General features: G+C 51.7%; 1 protein-coding gene across 2 annotated transcripts in view; it reads left to right on the top strand.

The window, feature by feature from the left end:
* The window catches only part of FBLN7 (fibulin 7), a 48,800-nt gene extending 31,093 nt beyond the window's left edge, over window positions 1-17,707 (top strand). The window contains exons 4-8 of one of the 2 annotated variants that reach the window (XM_044391588.3): window positions 5,997-6,122; window positions 8,884-9,021; window positions 9,975-10,112; window positions 11,214-11,352; window positions 13,190-17,707. In XM_044391588.3, the coding sequence (XP_044247523.1) occupies window positions 5,997-6,122; window positions 8,884-9,021; window positions 9,975-10,112; window positions 11,214-11,352; window positions 13,190-13,562 (914 nt within the window). In that variant the 3' untranslated portion in view covers window positions 13,563-17,707. The remainder of the gene's footprint in view (window positions 1-5,996; window positions 6,123-8,883; window positions 9,022-9,974; window positions 10,113-11,213; window positions 11,353-13,189) is intronic. The other variant, XM_057309288.1, reaches the window with a different exon arrangement.

The raw sequence follows: 17,707 nt of genomic DNA, 5'->3' as shown, positions 1-17,707 counted from the left end.
GGGGGGCATGGGAAAGATGCTGTCCTAGGAAGAGGGAGAAACAATGCTCAGAGGCCGTAAGGACGAGAAGAATCTGGCGTGTTTGGGGAAACATAGAAAGTACAGAGCCTTGCTCCTGGAGCAGGTGTGAGCTGAGCGTGAGAGCAGGCGCGGGGGGCGGGACACCCAGGCCAGCGCGTGCAGCCTTGGAGGCCGCGCAGGAGGCAGGACTGCAGTTGCAGCACAATAAGCAAGTGTACGGAGAGAGGTGTGAATCGGACCTGTGGGTTGCTGCTGTGTGACAGGTGCACTGGGTGGGGGGGACAGGAAGGGAGCTGGGAAACCACGTGGGGGCTACTGAAGTCCAGGGGAGAGAGACGGCAGAGGAGAGTGAAAGCAAACCCAGAGACAGAACTTGCCACGACCCCATGTGGGCTGTCTGCGTGGAAGAGAAGTCAAGGCTCCCCGACTCCGCTTGAATGTTGGGGGGCACATGGTGTCATTTATAGAGATAGTGAAGACTGAGCAATGAGTGTAGGTTTGTTTTTAAGCAACCTTGTGGGGGTCATTAACCAGAACTCCATTTGGGCCACGTTAAGTTAAAACATCTGTACGACATCCTAGCGGAGAACCCTGAATTCCACCCACGGAGGGCGTCGAGCAGAACACTGTGTTACCCATCCCAGCGAGCACTCCGGGCACTACTGCCCGCGGCATCCCAGTCCTGGAGTTACCCAGGAAAACGCGGCACGGTCAGACACTGGATGGAGCACTTGGCTCACGTAGGGAAGAGACAGCAAGATCAGCCTCAGGGGTGGGGGCCGGATAGGGCGGCTAGCCACTGACACAGAGCAATTCCTGGGGGGCACGGGGGACCCCTCTCCAGCCCCTTCCCATGGAGTCTGAAAGATTGAAAGCCGAGGGCCACTGACATCCACATGTGAGCAGAGCAAAAGACCCCTCGTGAAGCATCAGGGACGAGAACCCCGCAGGAGCGGTAAGCCCTGCACGGGGGGGTTGAGTGGGCTCTTGACCTCATGTTAAGGATTCGGCCAAATGGGGCTCCACAGCCTGCAGGCCTGAGACTGCCTTTCCCAACAGGGAAGTAGGGGGACGGTGGGAGGGTGGGGCACAGATACACACTTGGGAGTTACTAGCCTAATGACAGGACTGAAATCCACGCACGGCGGTAAGAGCAGCGGGGAAGAGAGGGTAGAGACAGAACAGAAGTGGCTCCGGACCTTTGGTCAGTTGGAGAGGGAGGGTGCAGGAGACAGGAGGAGCCCAAGGAGGCTGGAAAAGCAGGGCTGTGGCACGGGATCGAGGGCTTGGAAGGGTATTTTGCAGTCAGAATAGAGCACAGCGCGCTCACCTGCGGTGTACGAGGCCTTTACTCAGAGACCTTGAAAAAAGGATTTGAGTAGAAAGAGCTTCCTCTGCTACGGGAGCCTCTTAGTAGCTACTGAGCGACTGGCTGGCTAACTCACCGAGTGATCCATGAATGCGTGAGGGATCATGTTTAAGAAACTGAATTTCCCCCCAGACTTTTATCTGGGCACGTGTACGCCAGTCTTCCATAGTCAACAGCTTCTGTGTATAGATGTTAACACCAGCAAATCTTCATTAACGCTTCCTTCTAAACATAACCTTCAATGATTATGAAACACGTCCTCCGAAGGGCTATTGTATACTCTTTTTTTAAAAAGATTTTATTTATTTATTAGAGAGAGAGAGTGAGCAAGAGAGAGAGCACAAGCCAGAGGGGAGAGGCAGAGGGAGAAGCAGACTCCCCGCTGAGCAGGGAGCCCGATGTGGGGCTCGATCCCAGTACCCCTGGGATCACGACCTGAGCCGAAGGCAGGTGCTTAACCAACTGAGCCACCCAGGTGCCCCCAGGGCTATTCTACACTTTACAGAACTATTTCTTTGTTGTGTGCAGGTTTTCATAATCATAAATAATGCCAAGAAAAACAATCTTAAAACACTGTTCAATATGGAAAATTTCAAATGCACTAAAGTAGAAAGAACAGTATAACAATCCTCACATATCCAAATACAGCAAACTCCTTATTATCTTTAAATATCTAGTCAGGGTAAAAATTCCTCCAAGTGTCTCACACGGTTTTAACACTATGGTTGAACCAGGGTCCAAGTAAGTGTCACACATTACAATTGGTTGATGTGTCTCTTACGCCTTTTTCTTTTTTTTAAGTTTGTGGGGTTTTTGAAATTTTTTGTTTTATTTTTATTAGAGATGGAGAAAGGGGGGAGGCGCAGAGAGAGAGAGAGAATCTTAAGCCGGCTCCACACCCAATACAGAGCCAGGCTTGGGGCGCCATCCCACAACCCTGAGATCATGACCTGAGCCAATCAGAGCCTTAACCACTAAGCCACCCAAGCGCCCCTCTCTTACACCTTTTTATAAAAGTCTACAGTCTCCTCCTCCTCCTCTTCTTCTTCCTTCCTCCCGCCCCCCCCCCAATCCCTTGCAGTTTGCTAACTGCTTCCCCGAGGGGTCATTTAATGTGATCTTCTGATCTCTTTCTTTCTTTTTCGTCCAGTTTTATTGACACGTAATTGACATCCAGCACTGTGTAAAGTTTAAAGTGTGCAGCATAAGGACCTGACCCCATTTATCGTGAAATGATGACCACCCCAAGTTTAGTTCACATCCATCCTCTCATACAGACATGCAAAAAGAAGAAGAAAAGAAATGGTTTTTCCCTGGTGATGAGAACTCTGAGGATCTACTCTCTTAACAACTCCCCTATACACCAGCCCGGCAGTGTTAGCCGCAGTCCCCACGCTGCACACCACGTCCCCAGGACTTACTTATCTTACAACTGGAAGTTTGCACCTTTGTGGTCTCTGAATCTCTTATAAACTGGTAGCTAACTCCAGGGGCTGGATCAGATCTAAGGAAGATTTTTGTTTTGTTTGGGCCAAACGGTGGTAGACACCGCTGCCGGGAAGCCCTCCTTGGGATGCTGTGCCTTGGGGAGCCTCACTGCTGTCCCCATCCAGCCTATTCCTCCAGAGGGACTGGGGGCAATCCCCCGAGTTCTTGCCCTTTCAGAAAGTGGGCCACTTCCCCCCCTGGACCCCAGTTTGGTTGGACACCAGCTGTCTGCCTCACCTTTCTTTCCCTGAGTATGTTAAATATGCACCCCTGTCTTCTGTGGCAGTTTTCTGCTGTTGCCATCGTCAGTATCTCGGTCTTCTTGCCTGGATGCCCAAAGGATTTTTTTTTTCTTTTTCTTTGAAAGCTAATGATCTTATTAGGACCCGCTCCAGTTCTGGCTTTCCTTGGGCTGGTTTTCGCAAGGGCGGGCTGCAGCTTTTCAACAGGAAGTCTCAGTTGCTGGAGCACGCTGCTGGCCCCTAGGTCTTCGAAACTTTCCAGGACAAAGCCCAGTATTGAGGAGCTTCTAAGGAGAGGAGGATCCAAATGGAGCCCAACGAAGAAAGTCGGTGCAAGTGGAAGAGATGGCCCAGGGAAAGCAGGAGAGGAGCACAAAAGGGGCGGAGCGGGGAAATCCTGAGCCGCACTAGAAACAGCCACGGAAGTGCCAGGCGGAAAGTCGGGAAGCTGGACCGGCCATCTAGGAAAACTCATCTCCCCCAAATGGGAGGAACAGAAAAGGATTTTTGTCAAATCCCATGCAAACTATTATAAGAGAAAAAGAGAATAAAAAGTCCCTATAGACAATGAGGAAATGCCAGAAAATGGCCATGAAACAGATGAAAACTATTACCTGATATTTCCCAACAAGCGGGAAGAAATTTGAAAAAGGTAAAAAAAAAAAAAAAAAAAAAACTATGAAAGGACAGCATAAATAAAAATTAGAAAGCCTCAGCAATGAGGTGAGCGGGGAAATGGAAAATCTGAAATGAGATGACAGAACACAGGAAAGGATTAGAAATAAAAGGGGGAAAAAAGCAGATCGTGCATATAAAACACACAGCTCAGCTCCGGGGGTTGGTAAGTGCGCACTGAACAGTAGACAGAACAGATCCGCAGCCATGCTGTTGGGTCGGCAGCCTCTCCTCAGCCTCTGCCCTCTCGACAGCTCCGAACTCACCCTGCACTCAACTCAAAGCCACAGCCTGGGACAGATGTGAAGGTGAGGACGACTGGACTTCAATCAGGACACAGATGGGGCGCCAGGACTGGGCGTTGGGCCACGGAATGCCCGAGATAAGAAAGAGTGTGGGGAGCCTGTCTAGAAACGAAAATCCTGGGCAACAAGGTCCAGACGGGGAGACGGAGCCCAGGGTCCTGGGGCACCTGTGCATTTCTCTGTTGAGCCGGTGACATCCCCCCACCGCCCCCAGGTGCAGCCAGGCCCAGTCCCTTCCCCTGGAGGCCCACAGGGGAGAGGGACGATGGTGCCGTTCCCGCTGGGGCCAGACTGAAAGCTGCTAGTGTTCATCCTGTCTGGCTCTCTGCCCACCACGTCATGGCCTCGTGGTCTCCCCACTTTCAGACTCTGCGGGTTAGCGATGTGGGGGCTGGACAACGGGCAGAAATGGGAATTCTACGCTCTGTGGCCTTTGTCTACAGTGTCATTCCAGACACATTCCTGCAAACCGGTCATCTGAGAACAGAACGGAGGAGAGAGCACAGCCAGGCTGAGGTTCCTGAGAAGCTGAAAGGGCTCCTTCCCCGGGGATTAGCAGCATTTGGGACGGTCTGGGCCCTTCCATGACTAACAGAAGCCACACAACAGTCTATATAACATCCCAGCAATGAGGAGGCAGGAGGGACACCGAAGTCCCTGCCAACCCACCCACAGCAAGGCTGCTGTTCTCATCAGGAGCAAAGCACCTTTCTTCCTCTTGATAGATACAGCAGGAAAGGATGCTCGTATGCCAGCAAGGAGAGGTTTCCAGTTTCCTTTCCCGAGATGCTGTGGTCAAGTCAGTGAACTGACAGACTTCTCTCTTGGGGAGGAAGGGCCTGTGCTCTGTGCATTAAGACTGGGCTTTAAAAAAAGAAAAGACTGGGCTTAAGGATTCGTAACAAGCAGATGTGGCCTGAGGGTTTTAAAAAAATATATTTTTTTCTAAGTAGAAAATTTATCGTGGAAAAGTTCATTGTGGAAAAACAGAAGAGTACAAAAAAGTGTAAATGAAGAAAAGTTGCCTGGAATCCTACCACACAGAAACGTATTAAATTTTTAAATATATAATCTCTTTCTATATATAGCTTTCCCACAGGACTGCTACGTGTATGAGCAAGGAATATTTTCCTTTTCCACCATTTAGGAAAAGTCGAGAGTCAAAAGAAAGTCTTCCTTGGGTGCACAGGAAATGAGCACAGGAGGGCTACTGGGTGGGAATTTGGAGAGACTTCGTTTTCCCCTTCTCTGGAAGCTATAATGGACCATCTCTCCCTCTTATAACTCCGCTGAATTGGGTTCTTATTCAAAGGGTGTTCTTCCTGGAGTGCCTGGGTGGCTCAGTCGGTTCAGCGTCCAGCTCTTGATTTCAGCTCAGGCCCTGATCTCAGGGTCAAGGGATCAAGTCCCTTGTCCTGCCCTGCGATGGGTGTGGAGTCTACTTGGGGTTCTCTCTCTCCCTCTGCCCCTCCCCCCACTTGTGCTAGAAACAAATACATAAATAAAATCTTTTTTAAAAACTGTGTTCTTCCTGGGTGCTGGCTGCTAAGGCAGAGGTGTGGGGGACAGTCTGGCTTGATTCAAAGGTAGCGTGGGCACCTGGGGCAGCCTACCCTGTAACTTAGGGAACGGAGCCTCTGGGGAGCATGGCTGGGTGACGGGTCCACTCCTCCAGGCAGGGCTCCAGGTGAGAGCACGGTGTGTGCCAATGGCTCTGTGGCTTGCTGAACGGTGGGTGGGCTGCAGCTCGGCTCCATCAGCCCCCGCCCAGCTCCTGCTGCTAGGGGCAGCGGCGAGGCCAGAGGGGGCGAGTAGAAGCCGAAGTAAAGGAAGGTAACCCAGCTTTGGTTTTGGTTCGTTTTAGAATTTGTATTTGAAAATGATTTCTTTTCCTAGACATCAGCGAATGCTCCAGCCAGCCTTGTCAGAATGGGGGGACCTGCGTGGAAGGAGTCACCCAGTACAAGTGCATCTGTCCTCCGGGGAGGACTGGGAGCCGCTGTCAGCACCAGGCCCAGACAGGTACGTACAGGCTGCCATGGGGTTGGGTGAGGACGTTCCACTGCAGAGAGGAGAGCCCCCCCCCCCCCGTCGTGGGTCACCAAATGAAGATGTGGCAGGAGCTCAGTTCCCCGCCTGGAGAGAGGGCTTTTCGACCCCTGATCCCTCTGATCCCCTGAGGTGGCTATCTGGGATGGAATTTAGCTCTTCTGTGTAACCAGGGTTTTGATCCTTTTCATGGAAGATATTGCAGGTAGAGGGACTGACCCTCAGTGTGAAAGCTCCCCAGACTGGGAATTTGGCCCGAGAAGCTTCCTTGTTCCACCTTCACTTGGTCCACACTTTCTCTGCAGATCAACAGAATGGCTCTTCCTTTCAAACGCTCCCATAACACTCTGCAAAGTCAGTACTTACTGATACAGGCCAAAGTCCCCTCAGGACTGTGTAACTAGACATTCGACTGGTGGTGAGATTTTTTTTAAAAAACGACTTTATTATTTATTGAGAGAGAGAGAGCATGAGTGGGCAGAGGGAGAGGGAGAAACAGGTTCCCACAGAGCAGGGAACCCAATGCAGGGCTCCATCCCAGGATCCTGAGATCAGGGCCTGAGCCAAAGGCAGACAGTTAACTGACTGAGCCTCCCAGGTGCCCCTGGTGGTGAGCTTATTATCCACATTTTGAGTCTCAATACATCCCTAGCCAGAAGGTCTAGAGGCCACAAAGTGGCGGTTTTCACAGAGGCCAAGATAATCTGATAAGGAATCTATGAAGGTTCCCACACTATGCTGTACCCCACATTTCCTATATAAAAGAGTCAAATCCTAAAGATGTCCTCTTTCATTGCCAGAAATCCCTGGAGTGTCCTGTCTGGTTGTCTGGATTTCTATGTGGAATCTCGGTGTAGAGAAACAGTAGTATCCAGAGAGTAGGAACTTTGTCAGTACTTGATATTCTTGCATCAGACTCAGTCCAAGGCCAGTGTTCAGTCCTGCCCCCAGAGATCTGCCGCTTAATTGTCTTGGCTCCATTCAGCTGAGTCAGCTTTGCTGGGAGCTTTCTCAGAATGCAGCTGCCCTCCCCCAGGAGCCCAACTCCTCTCCCCCTGGAGCCGCACTCTGTGGAAACAGAGGCCAGAGGCAGGGTCTCCTTGACAGCTCCACTGCCTCTCCCCCTACTTACAAACAGAAAGGAACAAGAAATGGGCCCTCTTCAACCCAAATGAGCCGGTCCTGGACCCTGAATGTTCTGAACCCTCCGTGTCAGGGTTTCTGCGGTCAGGACCTTAGGCAGCCGCTCCGCAGGTCCAGGGGGCACTTTATATATGAAGTATCCCCCATGACAAGAACCTCCGCAGGGGAGGGGAAGAGGGAGGGAGCAGTGAACCCGAAGCCAGCTTGTGACCCCGTGGTCTCCATGACTAGCCCAGCAAAGGCCGGGCTTCTTGCTTGCCTGGTCTCCCAGCCTAGAGCCTTCCTTCCCGTCAGCTCTGCCCGTGTCTGCCCAGCTCTTAGGGGGAGCCTCTCTCCGAATACTTTTTTTAATCCATTCACCATCCTCGCCACCCCCACTGTAGAATATACATAACACAATTTACCATTTTAACTATTTTAAGTGCACGGGCCAGGGGCACTAAATACATTTACACTGTTGTGCAACCATCCACCTCCACTTTTTCACCTTGCAAAACTGAAACTCTGCCCTTGAAACAGTAATTCCCCATTTCCTCTTCTCCCAGCGCCCCCCCCCCCCAGCATTCTGCTTTCCTGCTCTATGAGTTTGACTATGAGAACCCCGCTGCCGTGGAGACACCTCCTTGGGTGTCCTCTTCCGCATCATTACTCTCACCACCCATTCCTCTACCATCTCCCCTAACCATACGAGAGGCCTAAATCCTTTAAAAACTTTCAAAAACTAATTTATTTTTTTTTCTGATTAGAAAATTGATGTTCCTGGGGCGCCTGCATGGCTCAGTCCATTACCCGTCTGACTTCAGCTCAGGTCATGATCTTAGGGTCCTGGGTTCCAGCCCTGCATCCAGCTCCTTGCTCAGAGGGGGGTCTGCTTGTCCCTCTACTCCTACTCCTGTTCGTGCTCTCTCTGTGTCAAATAAATAAAATCTTAAAAAGAAAAAAAATTATGTCCCTGGTTTAAAAACCAGAAGCTTAGATAATTTAGAAAAGTATAAAATTACAACACGGGTATCGGTTAGGCATTTACCTTCTGCTCAGCTCATGATCTCCGGGTCCTGGGATTCAGCCCTGCAAGGGGCACCCTGCTCAGCGGGGAGCCTGCTTCTCCCTCTCCCTCTCCACACCGCCCCCCCCCCGTGCTCTCTTTCTCTCTCAAATAAATAAATAAAATCTTTTTCTTAAAAATTACAATAACAGAAAAGACCCCCCCACCCAAAAAAAAAGTCCTGTTTTACATTCCGTAGGTTTAAACTCCAGGGATCACTGTTAGCATTTTGGTGTTTGTAAAGCCTCTTGAAGGGAAAACGTGGATTTAACACGCCTGCCGGCCCTCTCTGTGCAGTCGCCGGCGTGCGGGTTCCTGCAAGGTGCTTTTCGGCGGCGCTCCCCGAGCTCCGGCCCCTCTGGGCGGCCCCGGGCGGCCGCGGCTTTCTGGTCACTCACTTGTCTTTCCTGTCCCTGCTCCAGAGTAAGCTCTGAGAAGGGGCCGCGCCCCGCTCTTGGTTCTCCTCCCGGCCCCTGCCCGAGGCTGGGCGCGGCAGGGGCGCCAGGGGCGCCAGGGCCCGGCACTGAGGGTGTCTTCTCCCCGCAGCGGCCCCCGACGGCAGCGAGGCCGGCGACCCCGCCTTCAGCCGCGCGCCGCGCTGTGCGCAGGTGGAGCGGACGCAGCACTGCAGCTGCGAGGCCGGCTTCCACCTGAGCGGCGCCGCCGGCGACAGCGTCTGCCAGGGTAGGCCCGGGCTCCGTCGGGGGAGGAGGGGGGGAAGCAGGGGGAGGACCCAGGAGAGAACAGGGCTCCCACCCGCCACCCCCCAGATGCGGGGCGCACCTGCAAGGCGGGGTGGGGCAAAGTCTCAGCAAGCCCGGCCCACTTTGCGTTTTAGGTACGTGTCGACCTAATGGTTGCTGAAATGTAGACATCAGAGGCGCTCATAAGAAATCAAGACTGTGGAGAAAGCAGCCGGGGGTGCCCAGGCTGGTCCCCATCTCAGAACCCAGCCACAGTGCCATCCAAACCAGCACACCCATCTAGAAGAGCCTCAAGCCCCCCTCTCCCCTCCATCCCCCCCCTCTCCCCTCCATCCCCCCCTCTCCCCTCCATCCCGGCTGCAGTCACAGGGGCGGGTGGCAGAGAGGAGCTGAGTCCTTGTGCTGGTTAGACAGGCCCCCTGCGCTGTGCAGGGCTCCAGGACTCAGTCCTCTAGCTCCCCTCTCCACTTAGGTTTATGGACCCAGGCAGGCAACTTTAGCTAACCTCTCCTGATTACCAAAGTGGCCACAGCAGCAGAAATGAGACCCTCTTCCTCCAATCCCAAAGACAAGGCCAGTTCGGGTGGGGCTGGGATGCAGGTCAGTAGTCTGGGCTGCCGGCCTGATCTGCCAGCCTCTGCAGGGTCCCCCGTTAGTTCTCAGCCTTAGACAGAGGAACCTGTCTAGGGTCCACCATGTAGGTTCCTCTCATCCCTCCGCTCAGCCCTCTGGGCCCTTGGCTGGGGAGGAAGAGGAGCATGCTTGCTCTTCTTCCGGTGCTCTGCTGGGTATAGGGTTTGGCCAGCCCCCCAGGCCCAGCCACTTAGCCACACTGGCCATCGCCACCAGGAATTGAGACACAGCCATCCTGGGTCATGGTTGGTGGCTGTCCATCACATGGCTCCTGGTCTTACTGGGCACTTCTGTCCCCAGATGTGAATGAATGCGAGCTCTACGGGCAGGAGGGACGCCCCCGGCTCTGCATGCACACCTGTGTGAACACCCCAGGTTCCTACCGCTGTGCCTGCCCCAGCGGGTACCGGACGCTGGCCGATGGGAAGAGCTGTGAGGGTGAGTGACGCTGCTGCAGAGGCAGGTGGCTGCAGGGCGCAAGAGAGAGCCTGGCTGGTCCCAGACAGCGGCTCCGAGCCACTGGGGGAGAAGGAGCAGAGGAGAAGGCAGAGGGCTCCCCCGTGAGCTCAGGTAGAATGTGAGAGAAGAGGCTGCTCCCCAGTGACGTCCTAGTGGGGCTCTGCTGCAAGGATCAGAGAAGCTGGGACTGGAAAAGAAGACACCTCCATCCATCTCTCCAACCATGCATCCCTCCCTCCCCCTCCCTCCCTTCATCCATCCATCCCTCCTTTCATCCATCCCTCCATCCAACCATCCATCCCTCCCTTCATCCATCCATCCCTCCTTTCATCCATCCCTCCATCCAACCATCCATCCCTCCCTTCATCCATCCATCCATCCCTCCCTTCATCCAACCATCCATCCATCCATCCATCCCTCCCTCCATCCAACCATCCATCCCTCCCTTCATCCATCCATCCCTCCTTTCATCCCTCCATCCAACCATCCATCCCTCCATCCATCCATCCATCCATCCATCCATCCATCCATCTACCTGTCCCTCCCTCCCTCCATCCATCCCACCAGTACTCAAGAAGGCCCAGGTAGGATTGTGCAGATTGGGAAGAAGCAGCCTCCAGGTGGGGCGAAGGCAGCAGCAGAGAACTCCCACAAAGGAGAGTGAGGACATCTGCATTTGGGGAGGGGTGAGGCTGAGGAGAAAGGCTTTCCAGAAGACTCTTACAGGGGCTGATAATAGCCACTGAGGGGAGACCCCGTAGGCTGAGGAGGAGGCAGATCTGAGAGATGCATCGTGACCCCTGACCGGTCACCCTCCTGTACTTCTGGCCCATCTGTCACCTGTCTACCCCGCGGAAGGACAGGACCCTGGGGAGGGGTGCTCCCCAGTGTGGTTCTGCAGCACTTCCACAAGGTCTGGATTTCACATAGTGCAGGATGGCAGGGTGTCCCATTTGAAAAATAAGTATTGGGTATTTAGAAACTCGCCACATTCCAGCACCTGTTGGGGTTTTTCATGGGGTCCTGCGATGGAAGGGACGCCAGGGGATCTTCACTCTTCCTGGGGGTCCCTTATTTCAGATGTCGACGAGTGTGTGAGCCCGCAGCTCGTGTGTCCGCAGGGGACCATGTGCATCAACACCGGTGGGGGCTTCCAGTGCGTCAGCCCGGAGTGCCCGGAGGGCAGCGGCAACGTGAGCTACGTGAAAACCTCCCCGTTGTGAGTACGGCCAGGGCCAGCCGCGGCTGGGCGCCTCGGTCCCCCGCCCAGGGGGGCTGGGCCAGATGCAGAGGTTCTTAAAAGATACAGTTAGATCCAAGGAAGGATGGGAGGCAGGGGGCTGGGAGTCTAGCTTTTCTGAGCTTCCTTTTCCCTTTGCTGGTTGCATTTAATGCACCGCTGCTCTGTGCAGTAATAACCCAGTTTGCCCTGGGGCGCCGGGGCGGCTCAGTCGTTAGGCGTCTGCCTTTCGCTCAGGGCGTGATCCTGGGGTCCTGGGATGGAGCCCCGCATCGGGCTCCCTGCTGAGTGGGGAACCTGCTTCTCCCTCTCTGGCTCCCCCTGCTTGTGTTCCTTCTCTTGCCCTCTCTTGCTGTCAAATAAACAAATAAAAAGTCTTTGCAAAAAAATAAATAACCATTGGGGCGCCTGGGTGGCACAGCGATTAAGCGTCTGCCTTCGGCTCAGGGCGTGATCCCGGTGTTCTGGGTTCGAGCCCCACATCAGGCTCCTCTGCTATGAGCCTGCTTCTTCCTCTCCCACTCCCCTGCTTGTGTTCCCTCTCTCACTGGCTGTCTCTATCTCTGTTAAATAAATAAATAAAATCTTTTAAAATAAATAAATAAATAAATAAATAAATAAATAAATAAATAAATAAATAACCCAGTTTGCCCTGGTAGGAGTAACGTTCCAAGAGTTCCCCTGCTGACCTGCAGGATGATGAGATTATAGCCACGCAGGTGCAGCACTGTTGGGGGTGAGGGGCCACTGGAGGGCAGACCACTGTGGTGACCTTACCGGGAGGCAGGTACATATCACACAGATTCGGGAGAGGAGCATTCTCTCTTATTCACGCGGCTAATAACTGGTCGGTTCCAGTCACACTGCATGTCCCCTACACTTTGCATCATGTCGATGGACTTTTCCACTGGTTTCGGAGGTTTGATTTCCAGGAACCTCAGCACCTAATGGTTGGTTGGTGTTTTTTCTTCAAAAGCTGGGAGACAGGCCTTTCCGGGGAATAATAGCCATCACGAAGTACATGAATTCTGAAAAAGAGGTCGCAGGCGCCCTAGCATTGTCTTTAGAGTGAATTAACCTCACAAGCTCAGACCCCTGAACTGCCGTTTGGGCTCTAGCGGAGTAGAAGCTTCAGGAAAGTCAGTGGCACTGAAGAGGGGCAGTTATTTACTGAGACTGAAGGCGCCAGGATCTTCCTCCGAAGTCACTCGGTGAAGGGACTGTACTGTTATAGCCTCTGGGGACATCCCTGATTATCAGCCGGATGCGATATTCGACCTGCATAACTGTGATTATATGAGTCACGAAATATGCTAAATCGTATCTATGTGTTGGATAAGGTGGAGAAATATCAGAAACACTTCCACAAGATCGTGGTTCCCAATGGTTAAGAAAGGCAGGGTTTCCTCTTGAAGAATAAACCCTGGGTGTTTGCAGAGTTCACCTCATGCAGAGCACCGCATTCCAGGGTGTTGCCAGCTGCGTGCTGGGGTCCCACCATTATGGAGAAAGGTCTTGGCACGGGCAGAAGGGGCACCTGGTTTATCATCCCGGCTTCACTTGTCTGTAAAAACTCTGGTAACAGCATGTATAAATATGCGTGTACGTGTGTACATATACAGGTGGGTCCGGGGAGCACCCCGCCACCCTCACCTGCCAGCAGCTCTGAGCCTCTGTGCTGAGGGACTGGTGTCTGGGAAAGGTCACTCCGGACGCCTCTGCAGGAAGGCAGTGGGGCAGACAAGCCAGGTCAGAGCAGCCCCTCCCGAAGTCTCCCCAAGGCTGACTCCCTCCGTTTTTTGCCTCTCTGTTCCAGCCAGTGTGAGCGAAACCCCTGCCCCATGGACAGCCGACCCTGCCGCCACTTGCCCAAGACCATCTCTTTCCATTACCTTTCTCTGCCCTCCAACCTGAAGACGCCCATCACGCTCTTCCGCATGGCCACAGCCTCAGCCCCCGGCCGACCTGGACCCAACAGCCTGCGCTTTGGGATCGTGGGCGGGAACAGCCGGGGCCACTTTGTGATGCAGCGCTCAGACCGGCAGACAGGGGAGCTGATCCTCGTGCAGACCCTGGAGGGGCCTCAGACGCTAGAGGTGGATGTTGACATGTCAGAATACCTGGATCGCTCCTTCCAAGCCAACCACGTGTCCAAGGTCACCATCTTTGTGTCCCCTTATGACTTCTAAGGCAGCCGGGGGGGCACTGCGGTGTGGAGATCTGGGCTCATTTCGCTTCCTCAGAGATCTGGCTGTGGGCCCAGACTGCCACGGCTCTCTCTCCCCACCCTGCCTTGCCCTGCCCACTCGCCCACCCACCCACCTGCCCGTGCCCCCAGGTTTCTAGGGCAGGGCCGCACACTCTTGCAGGGAGTGGCACGGAAGGGCAGCTACGACTGCTGCCGTCACGGTGTTCTTTTCTCTGCTTTAAGCTCTTCCCATAGATTATGCACTAACTCTCTCAAGTCTTTACAGGGAAGTGGGCAGTCTTTCAAAATGCTGGCTGAATGGCATTGTGGGTTCGAACCAGCTGGGGAGGGAAAAGCTGATGGTATGTGTCTGAGATGCCTGTCAGTCCTCTGTACGGTTATAGTCAAGCCTTGTAACGAAGCGGTTCCAGCATGCTGGGGGCCCATCGTGCCCCACTCGTGCGGCATAGGGAGCAGGCCTCCTGCCACAGCCCAGCACGGTGCTCTTGTCCGCATTCCCTTCTGTGACATGCCTGCCAGCCTTCTCATCAGAAAGCCACGGCAGGGCCTGGAACCCCCATGCAGATTCTTCTAGACCAAGGAACCAACGTTAAAGCCTAAGTTCTGCCTGAATGAATTCCCTTTTGAGACATCGTATCTCAGAACATAACCTGGTCTCGCAACTGGAGAAATAAAGTCTCTTACCCCTCGGTGCCCACCTGGCCTGTCCCTGCACATGAGTTAGGCCAGTGCCTTCTAGGAAGGGACACCTGGCTCTCTTCCAATCTAGGCTGGACCCACTGGGATAAATGCACAAGAAAAAGATGTGGAGGTGACCTTGGGATCACACCACCAATAGAAATCTGGCTTGGCCAAACAGGAGATTGGTAAGGCCACATCTGGCTGTGGCGAGCTTAAGAAAATGCTTGAAGTTACATTGATTCCAGGGCCTCCTACTCCTGAAGGAGGAGCCAAGGGGCCGTGCCCTCCAGGTGACTGAAGAAAGTGAGCACTGGCTGGGGCATGGGCTGGGGTGCGGAGCATTCGTGTTAAAACCTAAAAGCCAACTGAATTGGGAGGAGATTTCAGTATCCAAATACAAGCTAATCTAGGTGAGATTTCATCAGATGTTTTATTTTAAAATTGCTTTTATTTGCCTTGGTATGAGACGGAGCCGGAGAAGGTGTGTTGCCCGTTTAGTGATCGAGTCCTACGCCAAGATGGTTTCTAGGAAAAACCTATCCTTGTCTTATTTTGTCAAAGAGCGAGACACAGTCAAGACCTGCTTCTGACATGTTCCTTCTCCCATGGCTTGGCTGCAGTCTCTCCCAACAGCAGAACGGGGGCTGCACAGCTGCCTTGGCGGGTTGTCACAGCTTGTCTTCACACTATTAGCCACAGCCTTGTGTTTTCAAATGGTGCTATGACTCGGCTTGGAAGCCCGCATGCCATCCAGTGCCCTGTGCAGAACGCCAGGGAGGGCCATCCGAGAGCATGGCCATGACCCTGAAAGTACAGTGTCACAGCGGTGCGTTCCTCCTTCCTGCCGGGAGCAGGACTGGTTCCCAGGGGCAAGCCTCTCACCTCCCAGCAGGCAAAGAGTGATTTAGGGAGCTACAGAGCAGTGTAGCTGCCATCATACACCCGCCTAGACTGGCGTATGGTGGGGACTTGGATGTCATACAGGCCCAGTGTAAACCAGTGGTTTACATCACCAGGACCTACCATAAGCAAAGCTGCTTCCCATTTATGAAATCCCACATCCACCCCCATCCCCGCAGCACCAGTATATGAATGCCTGGCAGCTTGGGACCCCCTCTTGTGGATGGTGCCTGGGCCCTTCCTCCATGGGCAATACCTTGTCTCTGCACTGTCTCTACCACTCACTTTCCCCTGGAGAAACCAGCTTCTCCCTTGTCCTTTCCTAGCTGCAGGATGCACTAGGCCAGAGTAGTGAGGAGTTAACAGAGTAGCTAGGAGTTGCACCCCTTCCAGGTAAGAGAGCTTCCTATCATTGGCAGGGGGCTTGTAAAGCTTGTTATCATGCATAGTTGCAAACATGTACAGAAGTAGAGAGAACAGCATGGTGAACCCCACGTGCAAACCACCAGCTTCAACAATTAACCCACAGCCAACCTTCCCCCACCTCTTCTCTCACCCCACCTGATGATGATTCTGAAGCAGATCCTGGACATCATATCATTTCATCAGTAAATATTTCAACATGTACCTCCAAACCACAAGGACTTCTGAATAAGCTTAACCTCCATACCAATGACACTTTAAAAATCAGCACTATTTCCTTAATACCTTCAACTATTCAGTCATTGTTCAAACTTCTGAGTGGCTCAGGAGTTTTCATTTGTTTGAGTTAGGTCCATGCTCTGTAATCTGTGGACACGTCTCTTGAGTCTCCTTTAAATGTAGCATCGGCTCTCACCTGGTAGCACGTACTGGGATCACTGGAGGCCTGTTGGAAATCAGTACTGAATGGTGTGCCCTGTAGAATTTCTCACAGCCTGGGTCTCCCCGGGTGCGTCTCTGTAGTGTCTTTTAACATGTTCCTCTGTCCCATTTCTTATGCATCAGTAGTTGTATCTGGAGATTAAGTCAGAGTCCAGTTGTGTTTATTTGTGCAAGACGACTTTATTGGTGGTGATGGGTACTTCTGGTGGGAGCCATTTACTCTCTAGCTGCCTCTCTTTTCTGATGGGAGCAGCCGTTCATGATTATTGCATAGACTCGTAACTTCATTAGGGGCTGCAAACAATATTCTGGTGCTGTTGTTTCCTCTTTGTTTGTTAGCTGGCATACTTTATAAAGAGAAACTTAATTTCTATCAGTGATTCATTTGGTTACCCTGAGGTTTGGTTTGTAGAGGAAGGCAGCCTAAAATCTTGGCTTTTTCCCCTTCCTCAGTTTCCAAGGTGGTTTTCTGGCATCTTTCCAAGCTGTCCAGTGAGAGTTGTTTTCTTTTCTTTGAGAACATTATGAACTCCTGATTTAATCATATTTCATGTGTGTTTCAGTCCTTTGCAATTGTTATCTTTTACTGTTACTCATGTTATCCCATCTTTGGCTCTTGGGAACTGTGTTAAGTTGGCTGATTCCTTTTCACATGACCCTAGTGGTCTTTGATATTTCATAATTATCTTGTATGACAAGATGTTTGAAGCTCATCTTATGATTTTATGCCCCAGCCCCGAAGTCATCCAGTGATTCCCAGGGATCCCTGGCTCCTCTTAGTGGGGAATAATAATTAGAGACCAAAATCTGGGTGCTAGGAGTGCTCATTGGTAGTGGTTTGGTCACTGTCTCTTGGTGTCAGTGGACAGAACTAGGAAATATGTACAATGAGTTTGGGGGTGTGTGTGTGTGTGTTTTTAACTACATGATTTTATAATGGTACTTCCAATTCAACTCAGGACTACAGGGTTTTTAATGTAACCTTACTGATTTTATGTCTGTTCTTCTTTTACTCCTTCTAAAAACCTCTTTCTCAAAATCACCAAAATAATTACACATTGTTTTAAATCCTCAGAATAACAATGCCCAAACTATCATAAAAAATAATTACTGAAAACAGTTAAAATTTTGTTTTGCAATTCTTTTTGTCCTTAAGGTTTTTGCCATTAGGGATGTTCAGTCAAATTACCATTTTAAAATAACTTAGAATAGTGGCTATGTTCCAAACTTGAATCAGGGTTATGGTTCACTTTATTTTGCTTAAATTTTGAAAAATTGCTTTTTTCATTTTAATTTTTTATAATTATGTAAACTATTTACATGGCTCCAAAGTCAAATCCATGAAAGGAGCTTCATTCAGAGAAATCTGTATTCTGACCCAGTCCCCTCCACCTATTTCCTCCTTCTGCCTTAGATAAATTTTTTTACATTTCACCCTTCTATTAAATTCATAAATATATATATAAACAAATGATAAATGATAGCACAGTATTTCACACTTTCCTTGGTCTTGCTTTTTTCCCCCATAACAATATATTGAATATCATTCCATAGAACCGGATAGAATATTCTATTAAATGTTCCATTATGAGGTCATACATACGATTGTTTATTCAACCAGTCACCTGATTGACATTGGGTTGTTTCCAATCCTTTGCTATTAAAAGTATTGCAGCAATA

This window comes from Ursus arctos, unplaced genomic scaffold (assembly GCF_023065955.2).
Source record: "Ursus arctos isolate Adak ecotype North America unplaced genomic scaffold, UrsArc2.0 scaffold_8, whole genome shotgun sequence".
Taxonomy (NCBI): Eukaryota; Metazoa; Chordata; class Mammalia; order Carnivora; family Ursidae; genus Ursus; species Ursus arctos.
This window is presented reverse-complemented; position numbering and strand designations above follow the sequence as displayed.